At 35.5% G+C, this 12,646-nt stretch overlaps 1 protein-coding gene across 1 annotated transcript in view; it reads right to left on the reverse strand.

The window, feature by feature from the left end:
* PDE10A (phosphodiesterase 10A) overlaps window positions 1–12,646 on the reverse strand; it is a gene marked incomplete at its 5' end in the record, with an annotated part of 175,295 nt that overhangs the window by 23,883 nt on the left and 138,766 nt on the right. Inside the window, one exon of the mRNA XM_007467932.1 lies at window positions 8,754–8,926. Coding sequence (XP_007467994.1) covers window positions 8,754–8,926 — 173 coding nt within the window. The remainder of the gene's footprint in view (window positions 1–8,753; window positions 8,927–12,646) is intronic.

Genomic DNA, 12,646 nt, shown 5'->3' on the forward strand with positions numbered 1-12,646 from the left:
CCCCTGCATCGGCAGGCGGACTCCCAACCACTGCGCCACCAGGGAAGCCCCTGCTCTGCTCCTCTCTTGATTATTCATTTCAAGTTAGGGTTTAATTTACTCTTCTTTTTCTAGCTGCTTAAGGTATCATGTTAAAACACTGACTAACACAGGCATTTAAAAATAAACTTCCAGCTGAATCCTACAAATTGTGGTAGTTTGTTTTCCCTATCATTCAGTTTGAAATATTCTCTTATTTCCCTTGTTATTTCTTCTTTGATACATGAGTTATTTAGAGGTGTGTTGTTTAATTTCCACATACGTAGGGCTTTTCTACATAGGTTACTGTGATTTTTATTTCCATCACAATAAAAAATATTCTATGAATCCGATCTTTTGAAATTTATTGAGATTTATTTTAGGTACCAGCACACAGCCTATCTTATAAATATCCCATGTGCAGTTGAAAAGAATGTGTAGTCATTTTTTAGTGTTCAGTGTATATAAAATAGGTTATGTTGACAGTGTTGACTTCTCCTTTGCCTTAGATTTTTATGTACTTGCTCTATAAATTACTTAAAGAAAAATGTAAAACTCTCTACAGTTTTGTTTAGTTTCCTTTTCTGTTCTGTGAGACTTTCCTTCATGTGTTTTGCAGCTCTGTTAATTAGGTGCACACGCACATTTTGCAGTGTTATTTCTCTCTATGCGTTGACCCTTCTGGCATGGTGAATGATCCCTCTTACTGGCTCACAGTATTCTGCCTTCAAAATGACTTTGTCTGATACTACTACAGCCATGCAGCTTTTTTAAGGCGTCTGCATATGGTATATCTTCTCCCATCATTTTACTTTCAACCTATCTGAGTCTTCCAATTTAGAGTGTATATTTCCTATACAACATATAATTAAGTCTTGTTATTTTATCAAGTCTGATAATTTTTGGTTTTCAATTGAGGTATTAATCCATTTACATTTAATTGTTAGTTTGATTGGGTTCAAGTCTGCTGTCTTCATATTTGCTCTCCGTTTGCTGCATTGTGGGCTAATAAAATGTACTTTTTATTATTCATTTTTCCTCTTTCTTTGAAAAAAGCTATACTTTTATTTTTTCATGGTTTCTATACATTACAATATACATACTTATAACACATACATAAATTTAATATTGTTCCACTTAGCACTTCACTCTCACCCTTCACAAATGTAAGAACCTTACAACACTAGAATTCTATGTACCCCTCATTCTTTGTGCTATTGTGTTCATATATTTAATCTCTACATATGATATAAACCTCACCTTAGTGCAATTATTATGTTTGCTTTAATCACTCGTTTATCTTATAAAAAAATTAGAAGATATATATGAGAATTCATACGTCATATTCTCTTTTGGATCCTTTTCCAAGGATCCAAAGTAGCAACCTTAGAAACAAAACAAAAAGTAAGCAAATACCCAAAGTATTTGGAAATTAGGAAATTCTTTTAAATTAGCCTCTATATCAATGAGGAAATGGAAACAGAAATGAAAATTATCTAAAAACTAAGAAAAAGAAGAATGCTTCATCAAAAACTTGCAGGGTATGGTTCAATTAGTAGTCAGATAATAATACATATATATGTTTTGTTATGCAATTTGAGAAATAAGAAAAGGAACAACTAAAGTACAAAGAAGGTATAAAAATAAAAGTTAAAATTAATGAAAGAGGGCTTCTCTGGTGGCGCAATGGTTGGGAGTCCACCTGCCGATGCAGGGGACGCGGGTTTGTGCCCCGGTCCGGGAGGATCCCGCATGCTGCGGAGTGGCTGGGCCCGTGGGCCGTGGCCGCTGGGCCTGAGCATCCGGAGCCTGTGCTCCGTGGCGGGAGGAGCCGCAGCAGAGAGAGGCCCGGGTACCAAAAAAAAAAAAAAAAAAAAAAAAAAAAAATTAATGAAAGAGCAAACACACAAGAAAGAAATGATAAATTTTTAAAAAGTAAGTTTGTAAAAAAGGAATAATTAAAATGAAAGGGCAAATTTGATTAAGAAACAAAGGGAGAAATAAAAATATAAAATATTGAAAATTACATAACTACAGATATATTAAGATAAATAAATTTTAAGTGAGAATAATTTGTGTAAATATTTTATATGAATTTGAAAGTCTAAAGGAAAAATGATTTTCTAGCAAAATAAGCTGACCAAGAGGTGAAATAAAATGGAAAAGCCAAAACAAAACAATTACCTCAAACCACAAAAGACATTAAAAAGTTTGTTAAAGATCTTCCATTAAAAAAATGTGCCAGATTGTAATGGTTTTACAAATAAATATAATTTAAGCTTCCCCAAATGGATATCTTTAGTTATTTAAACCCTTCTAGACCAGAGAGAAGTTTAATTTCATAACTATCATAATCTTAATAGCAAATTATGATACCATACAGAAAAACAACTACATGTCAATTAATGGATTTGACATGAACTTGCTAAAAAAAAAAAAAAAAAAAGCAAAAATTGATTTCCTTAGCATATTAAAAAAGTAATTCCATGGGAAACTAGAGTACAAGGAACTCAGTGGTAGCACAAAATTAGGAAATTTAAAAATCTGTTAATAAAATAAGAAATCAAGAAATTAGGAAATTAGGAAAATCATATTATCACTGAAATCTGAATATGAATTTGATAAAATTCCTAATAAAAAGTAATATAAACAAGAAATGAAGAAAAAAACTCATATCTGATGAAAATAATTTACCAAAAAATATCACATATCACATAAAAAATTAAAATCTAAAATCACTACAATTAAAATCAAACACATATTAGATATACTTGCTTTTTCACCATAATCCAATATTGTTTTGTAGGTTCTAATTATACAGTCAGATGAGAAAGCAAAACAGGTATCAATATCAGAGGTGGAACAAATGATATTTAACTGTAGATGATGTGAGAGTATGCCTAGAAAATCCGAGAGACTAATATTTTCAACTGACACAGAAAACATAATAAAATGGCTAGAAAACACATTTTTAGAGTTCTAGCAATGATGGAATAAATTCTGAACAAAATTTAAAAACAACCCATTGAAGGCAATTGAGTACCTAAAAGCAGGCAGAAACTGGAAGGAGTTCAAAACCTTTGGGCATAATCCACATTTATTAGCTTTTCTGCTAAGATTATGGCTCAGTTGGGGTATGAGACATTTAGAGGCCCCCAAAAAGTCACAGTATGGTGGAGAGGTTAGCATCTGGGCTGTCAGAGCACATGGAATTTGAGGAGAAAAATCCTGGAAGGGAGAGAGCCACAAAGGCAATAGTCCCCAAATATGCATTCATATTCCCCTCAAATCCTTGGCTGGACCCAAGGACCAAGGCCAAAACAGAAACAGAACCACACAAAAAGTGCTTAAGGCACATATCCATAAATTTAGGATAATATATGAGAAATTTAACTGGCCACTAGAATAAAAGTCAATTATCTTCAGAGAAGGATAACAGGATCCAGAAAGATAACAGAGAATACATATTATCCACAACATAGCATATAAATTAAAAACTTACTAGACACCTACAGAAAAAGAAGAATGTGTCCCGTGACTCAGAAAAAAAAAAAAACGGTCAACAAAAAAAGACCCACAGAGGACTCGGTTGGTGGAAATGAAGACAAGCATTGTTAAGTGACTGATAGATATACTAAAGAATCTCCAGGGAAATACATACTTGGATTCAATGGGTGAAGAGACAGGAATTTTAAAAGAGACACAGAAGCTATAAAAATGAACCCCAAATAAATCTCAGAAATGACAAACACAATCTATAAAATAAAACACTGGATGGAATGGACAACAGATTGGAGAGAACATTAGAAAGGATCATTGAAATTAAAGGCGAATCATACCAAATTACCCAGGGAGGCTCAGGGAGGAAAAATGACTGAATAAACAGTTCAGAGCCCTAATAACCTGTAAGACAGTATTAAGTGATCTATCATATGTGTAATTAGAGTTGCAGAAGAAAAATGACGGGTTGACAGAAAAAAATATTTGAAGAAAAATGGTTAAAACTTTACTATGTTTTACTGTAATCAGCAGCCCACAGACCCAGAAACCTCAGAGGAACTCAAGAAGGACAAATACGAGGACATTGAGGCACATTATAAACAAAGTGCTGAAAACCCAAGGATATAGAGAACATCTTAAAAGCAACCAGAATAAAAAGACATGCTACATATAGGAGAATAACAATAAGAATGACTGCTGACCTCTCATCAGGGAAAAAAGAAAAAGATGGAGGCCAGAAGACAGCCGAATAACATTTTAAAAATGCTGAAAGAAAGCCTGTCAACTTAAAATCCTAAATCCAGCAAAAGTAACTTGGAAAAGTGAAGCCAAAATAAAGGCGATAAACTAAGGCTGAAAGAATCTGCTGTCTGGACTGAGGTAAAATAATTACCGGACGGAAATCTGGATCTACACAAATGAATGCAAAGCATTGGAAATGGTATATATATGAGAAAATATGACAGATTATCTTTTTCCTTTTAAAAAATTCTTTAATAATCTATTAACTATTTAATTTAAAGTATTAGCAACCTGGGTGGTGTATGCAACATAAGTAGCAGTATAATATTTAACAACAATAGCATAAAAGACAAAACGGGCATAACTGGATTCTGTCTTTTTAAGGTTGTTATATTGTACAGAAATGGAGCAATATTAATTCAAGGTGGACTGAAAAATGCAGATTCATGTAAACTCAAGAGCAATCACTTGAAGACATACAAGCGTAACAATAAAAGCCAATAGAAGATATGGAACACAGCAACAAAAGAAACATTTCATTAACTCCAATGAAGACAGGAAAGGAAGGACAAAGAACAAAGGGTTAAAGAGAAAACAAACAAGATAATGAGGCAAACATAAATATAATTACATTAAAGGCAAACGAACTGACAGTCCTAAAGGAAGCAGCCCCTGAAAGTCTCAACTACTGCTGATTACAAGACACATTTAAAATATAAGGATGCAGATAGGGTAATAGTAAAGGATTAGAAAAGAATATGACATGCCAATAAGTAAGCATAAGAAAGCTGGTGTGGCTATTAGACACAGAAAACTTTAAGGCAAGAAGTATTAACAGAATAAAAAGAATTTCATAGTGACAAGAGGATAAATCATAGAGAAGACATAACAAATACACAAATGTATAAGCACCTAATAACAAAGTTTCTAAAAACATGAAGCAAAATTGAGAAATATATAAAAATTCATAACTTTTTTAATACTGGAAATTGTATTTCCATTAAAAACTGGAAAAAACACATTCACAAGTGATAACATTTATAACGTGACCAGTATAATTTAACTAAAAAAATGATAGGATCTGGGTAAATAAACTATACAAAATGTTATCCAAGACTAAAAAGTCATGCCAATGCTTTTGGATGAGAAGCCAATATACTCTCATTTACAAGTGAAGAAATAAATGCGATATAACTGCAAACAAAATCCCAATGTGGATATTTTTAATTGAAAACAAACACGATAAAATATTCTTTTTCTTTTTCAGGTATTCACTATGAGGGAAATAAAGGGTCATGACGTCTATAATCTACAAGCAAGTGGCACAGTCAAAAAATAAAGGCAAAAAATACATTAAAATGTTAATAATTCTTGAATGTGGGTATGAGTATACATTTTAGTATAATTTCTACTTAAGTTTGAAATTTTCCTTATAAAAATGTAAAAAATGCACTTACTAAGTAAAAATTTCCATGAAATTTTCGGAAATTAAATGAAAGATGAAGATTATTTTACCAGGTATGTATGATAAATTTCAACATAGTTACAATAATCAAAACAGTATGATCACAGTCGAGGATTAGATAATTAACAATTACATGGCTTAAGGAGTCCAAAGAAGTGTTCGAGTTTATACGAAACTTCAATTCAATTCAGTGGAAGAAAATAGATTGTTAATTAAATGGTATTGACTCAACCCATCAGGAAGAAATAAAGTTATGTTCATATAAAGTATAACTCCAGAAGCATTAATATGCAAAGAAAATTTTAAGTACATTTTATATTACTTTGAGGATAGGGGAGGTCTTCATAAGCAAGACAGGAAACCAGATTTGATAAAAACAAATGAAAGATTTGGCTTCATGAAATTAAATTTCTTTGTATTTAAAATAAAATCTAAATAAAACTTTTGAAAAGCACCTAAGAAAATGTTTGTAACATATAACAGAGAAAATGTTAACATCCTTAACAAAAATACAGAATGCAAACTGATTTATAAAAAAAGTAAAGAATTCAACAAAAATTACACACAAAAGTTGTGAACAAACAGACGTAGGAACAAAGTCAACAAACAGGAAAAGATCTTTAATGCAGGGAGTTGTCAGAGAATGGCATACTTAAAGAGAAACAGTTTTCACCCTATGTGAGGAGAAGTGTGAATTTCTACCGTCCTTTTAGAAAATTTAACATGTATCTACATTTCTAGCACCGTATGCGATGTGATATATATTTTTAAAGGACAGTAGATGACTTTATAAGAGCTTATTGAAGAATTATTTATGGTGCAAAATTCTAGAAACATCTTATCAATAGGAGGAAGGTTTAGTGAGCCTTTAGCTAGTCCTCCAGACTACGTGATGTCACATAACTCTTAAAAATAGGCAAGCATCTGGTATACCGTCGGCCCTGCTTATCTGCGGGTCCTGCATCTGCAGAGTCAACCGACCTCGGATCCTGTACTATGTTGCTTGAATCTGTACAGGCGGAACCTATGGATACGAGGGCCGAGGGCCGACGAAGGGATTTAGAGACTTGAACATCCACTGATTTTGTTATGCGGGTGGTGTCCTGGAACACATTCCCTGTGGATACCGAGGAAGGCCTGTAATCACGTTTTTGTTTAAAGATGTATGTTTGTGCATATAAACAGCTTAGAATAAACAGAGGAGAATGCATGGTTCTATTGGTTCTGCAGAACAGGACCCAGCAGACCCCCGGGTCTCTCATCTGTGCTGTGCGGACGGGAGAGTGACCCTATTCATCGTCCAGGGCCATTTTATACCAGGGACGTAATACCCGTATTCTGGTACCTGCAGGGGCTCTGGGAACAAACACTCACGGACGGCTCTATTACTGTTTTTCTTGTATATACCTGCACTCTTTGAATTCTTAAAACAAATATGCAACACCTTTAAAATTATTTAATCCTCATAACTATACAGTATACACCACTAACATGTACATATGCATTAAGCACCAAGTATAATATTACTTGCAGTTAGATTTTTAATTTTCTATTTTATAAGAATATTATTACTGTAATCATTTTGCTAAAATCATATGCAAGAAACCTGTTACTACTTGCATCACTCTTATTTATAACTTAAAAACAATGTATACACATAGTTTTCAGCAAGCCAAAGGATACCTTAACCCAGCGCATATTTTTCCAGTCTTATCATTGCCATAAGAAAGAGAACTGTGGACAAACTCCCGTTTCTACAGACACATGAAGACTGTAAATCACATGCATCCCTTGGGCTGCAGGTGGAAGAGGGTGTGTTGTCCTGCATGACACTGACCCTTCTGCCAACCCTGGGAGGATGCTGGCAATGTGTCCAGACTGCCCTCTGTAAAATTAAGATGTATATTTTTTTCCTCAAAGAAGGTTCCCCATAAAAACTCTGATGATCATATTCTTGAAGAGGTCAACTTTATTTATTATGTATCTGTCTCTAGTCATTTGTAGACCTAATGTGTTGTGTTTGGGGTACCTGAGTGAACTGCCTCTTAGAACTGAAAGCAGATTTCTCTAGAAAGAAATGTTATGATCAGTACCTTAATGGATCACAGAGGAGGTACACAAAGCACCTGAGCAAAAAAGAATAGATTCAACTTCAGCAAGACTAGGATGAACCAATAACAAGTGTTCCCAAATCTAAAGATAAAGACGGCATCACTTAAGATGGACCTAGTCAGACATGGAAACAGCAAAAGGAAAGTCCTACAAAGAAAAGCTGGTGGTAACCACCTACACACCGGCAAGGCCTAGAGGGGTTTTAGCCAGTGGACTGAGCTCTAATGGACAGATGGGTGGACAGGTGCACGATGAAAACACGTGACACATTTCTGAATCCAGCGGGCAAGTCACACCTTCTCAGAAAAAAAGGAATCAAACTACCTTAGCCTGATGCATTAGAACATTGAAGGAATCTCATTCTCTCTGTTCTGACTCCACGTTCAAACCAACTTTCGATTGCCATTTGGCTTCCTAAAGGCTTGTGACCACGCTGAATGCCAATATTCCGATGCTGATAACTAGAATGTATGTTTGCAGATCAATAAAGTGGAATTCAGGTTTTATATCTCAATCACATTGGCTTGGTTAATAAGATCTGGATTCTGATGAACCCATTTTCATTTGCTTTTGAGTCTGTGAGGTCAATGACCAAACGCTGGACTGTGATAAATTCAAGGAGAGGCCTCTTGGAAAATGACTTCCCTTTAAAGGTACCCATTCCTATGTGACCAGTTTAAATTCTAATTCATATTTTAGTGACCTTCACAATACATTGTCAGCAATCTTGTAAAATAATGAAATATCCAAAGTAAATATAAAGTGCACATAAAACAAACAAAAAAACCCACATAAGTTCTTTTTACATTTCTTTTTTCAAATGTAAATTTATGCCAAATTACATTTTTGTTTTTAAATATAAATTTATTCCAAAAATCACTTCCTGGGCTACTAAACTTTCAAAAATTATTTTTACCTATGTGATTGATTATTAAGGTTTAGCGATCCGGTCTGGTACATCTCTTCCAACTGTTTCCTGTTTCCAAAGTATAACGCAAGGTCTGTGGCAATGATGGCTTTGCGGATGATCTCAAGCACCTGTTCATATTCACTGGAGCTCAGGGTAGAGAAGATATTGTGCCCCTCCAACTAGGGAAAAAATACAAATAAACACCACCAATAACAAGCACAAGCTCCAATCTAATGACATTTTCAATTACTTGAAACAACAGTCAGTCAATGGCATTTTGTCAGGACGGGTTTGGGGGGAACAAAAGGATAGTTTGAAATGACTAATGAAATTAATGTTTTGGTTTCTCTTCACGATACAACAATGAAGCTACCACTTAAATGAACTATTTAAACTACGTAACATTTCCCACCATAAAATCCCAGTGATTTAAATATACACCTAGTTTGGGGATATTTCTAGTAAGGAATTAAAGGACTGGAATATGTAAAATATTTAAGTAAAAGACTTTTCCTTTTAAACTAATTAAGAACTTCGGTAAGTTTCACATTATACTGGAAATTAATGGGCTTAAAAAGTCATCTATATATTTGTCCACTTCCTCAAGCCTCATGATTAATAAACTATTTTCTCTGTATCAATAGAAGAAAATGTCCCAGGACCTGAACATAAAATTTAGGCATATTAAAAAACTCTCCCTACAGGCAAGAATGCTTTTACATAAAGCACAAATCCCTGAGATGAAAAAACTATAAGGCCATCCTGTCTTTTGTCCTCATGGGAGATGGACCCAGCAGATCATCACCCTAAACAAGACCAAACACTGGTCATTTGAATTCTGTTTTCTCATAATTATTCTTCTGTATATGAATCTTTTAAAAACTTTTTACAATAATTTCTTCCTCAGGATTTTAAGTTTTATTTGTAGTTGAGGTTAAAACGGGTCATTTTTGTTCAAACAAAAAAAAGGTAGAGATTCAATTTGTGGGTTCATCAATTATTTTTGTATGATTCATTAGTCAACACAGTTGTACTATAAACTGATTTTTACTTGTCTCCTCTTGTCTTAAGCTACATATATTGACTGATAAATTACATGACAACTTGAAATTATTAAAGTATAGTTCTTTACAAAATCAGACATCTCACTAAGATATCGTCTGCTTCCTATTACTCTGAAATAAGGTTGTATGTGCCACATTTATTTTCAGTTATCAGAATCTTCCTGTATTATTTACTTTTAAGGTATTATATTTATATTTAAATTATCCTATGATAAATGGAGTTAGCTCTAGTTGGTTCTTTTTCAGACAATGATAATAGTAAGGACATGTTTGTAGAATGCTCTAAGGTTATAAAGCACTTTCAAACACATGATTGCACTTTCAAATTATACAATTTAAATAACTCTTTGATATCTAATTGAAATGGAGTACTTGCTGAAGCATCAACAACATTTTTATTTGACTAAAGAAAAACTGCAGTACTTATATAAACTGGTTAGTTCAGTAATTTTTAGTAATGTCATCTCACCTGAAGCAGCCTTCATAAATACAATAGGGACAAAGAGGTGGACAAGATAAGGACAGGACTTCAGCTCAACACAGGGAAGAACCATCTAAATGTTCAGGAGTTACCAGGTGAACTATGCATGGGATGCTGTTTGTGGAAACATTCAAAACACAGGCTGGTTAGTAACTGATGGGGGACAAGGGGCGGGGATTTTGTCACTGGGAAGGTAATTAACTTCCAAGCCCCCTTCAACCTCAACTCTAAACTTGTATTGTACGAAGTTACAAGAAAGAAATCTTGACTCTGACTTGTGCTAAGAAAGCTGCTTTGCTTTGATCATAGCTCAAGTAAAGCAGCTGGCCTCTGCTTCAGCACTTAATGCTCTGTGACCTGGGCTCCCCCCTCATAAACATGATCCACATTGGATGTGTTTGGCTGGTACTCATGCACACATCTGCTCTTGGCAGGTCGTCTGAAGAGGAATCACGTGTGATATATATTTTATGATTTATTCTCTCTGTCACCAACAAACTATTAAATTACAGCACATAAAATATTCTCACATGATGTTGGATTTTACATTTTTTTTTTTTTTTTTTTTTTTTTTTTTTTTTTTTTTTTTTTCTTGCGTTATGCGGGCCTCTCACTGTCGTGGCCTCTCCCATTTGCGGAGCACAGGCTCCGGATGCGCAGGCCCAGCGGCCATGGCTCACGGGCCCAGCCGCTCCGCGGCATGTGGGATCTTCCCGAAACGGGGCACGAACCCGCGTCTCCTGCATCGGCAGGCGGACTCTCAAGCACTGCGCCACCAGGGAAGCCCCTGGATTTTACATTTTAACCTCTCTAAAATAGGGACTTCTTAGCCTGGGTTCTATAAATTCTCTTGGGGACCACAGAGCAATGAACTCACTACAACTGTATATAGTATGTTGAGTGCGGCATCCATAAACACATGTTTTCATCGGATTCTCAAAAGTGTCCATGACCTAAGACAAAATAAGACCCATTTTAAAGGATCTGTATATTCTGCTGGCTATTTCAGATTCATTATTTCTTTTTTTTTTTTTTACTTTACTTTTCGATATTAAAGGGAAACTAGGTGGAAAAGTTCAGCAGTGAATCTTTATAATGAACAGCTGGATTACTTCCTTCAACATTTTACAAGAGTAAAGGGAATAAGTGATAAAAAAACAATAAATGGTCCCTTCTTTTCAAGAGAATACAGTATATATATATCAACACTTTGCTCCTACCAAAACAAAAGACAATAGGGAGATACAGCAACCAAGCACAGCAGATAAACGCTGAAAATGCTTTGAAAGCTCCAATTTCACATTAGTTAACAACCTAATAAAACCTCACAAAATAATAAGATGCTTTTATATACCAACTGATAAGTTTATTATAACTAATATTCCAGGTTACACTGTTTAAAGTTTATATTAATTCAAGGCAGTTTATCCCATGTTGTATCAATCAAGCATAAAACAACAAGCATTTTATACCCAGCAATGTTTCTAAAGTCCCAAAATAGGTAAGGAGCATATAATTCTTATGTCTGTGAAAGCTTACGGGTGGGCTCTGTTTGTAAAGGCTCAGCTGCTTAGGTAGCAGAGATTTGTGAGATATGTACGAGAGAATATAAACAACGCTGAAACGGTCCTGATGCTGAGAGACTTCTCGGGGACACACTTTAAGGTCTTTAAGGTGGATGGTCTTTAAGGTCCCTCCTAACTCTCAAACATGATGGGTCTAAGGATTCTCAGCATTCTGACTCACTGTTAGAGCACTGCTTTCTTGCCATAGCTGTATCTTTCCCACCACAAAATGAGGAATGTATGTCTCATTGAGCAGATATTCAGTCTGTAGTGTGTCACTTTGGGTAAGGATATTAGTAGCTTAGTACCTACTATATCCAAGGTCCTAAACAACATAAGTTCATTTTTTTTAAGGCGTTCACTGTTCAGTGGTACACAGAAAATAGAGTGGCATGGTCCCCACGAATGAGGTAAGTGAAGACCATGGGAGCACATGGGATGCTCTTCTTGGTGGCGACAGGAATTCTGAAGGACCGGTGGAGGAGCAGAGGCATGAGACCCAGAGCGTTCGCTGGAAGCACAGACACTTCCGTGCGGCTGAGGCAAATTTAATACAGAAATGGTAAGAACTAAAGTAAAAGTGTTTTTAAAAAGCCTGGATGCAGGGCTTCCCTGGTGGCGCAGTGGTTGGGAGTCCGCCTGCCGATGCAGGGGACGCAGGTTCGTGCCCCGGTCCGGGAAGATCCCACGTGCCGCGGAGCGGCTGGGCCCGTGAGCCATGGCCGCTGAGCCTGCGCGTCTGGAGCCTGTGCTCCGCAACGGGAGAGGCCACGGCAGTGAGAGGCCCAC

The sequence above is a fragment of the Lipotes vexillifer genome, unplaced genomic scaffold, assembly GCF_000442215.2.
Source record: "Lipotes vexillifer unplaced genomic scaffold, Lipotes_vexillifer_v1.1 scaffold1879, whole genome shotgun sequence".
In the NCBI taxonomy this organism is placed as follows: Eukaryota; Metazoa; Chordata; class Mammalia; order Artiodactyla; family Lipotidae; genus Lipotes; species Lipotes vexillifer.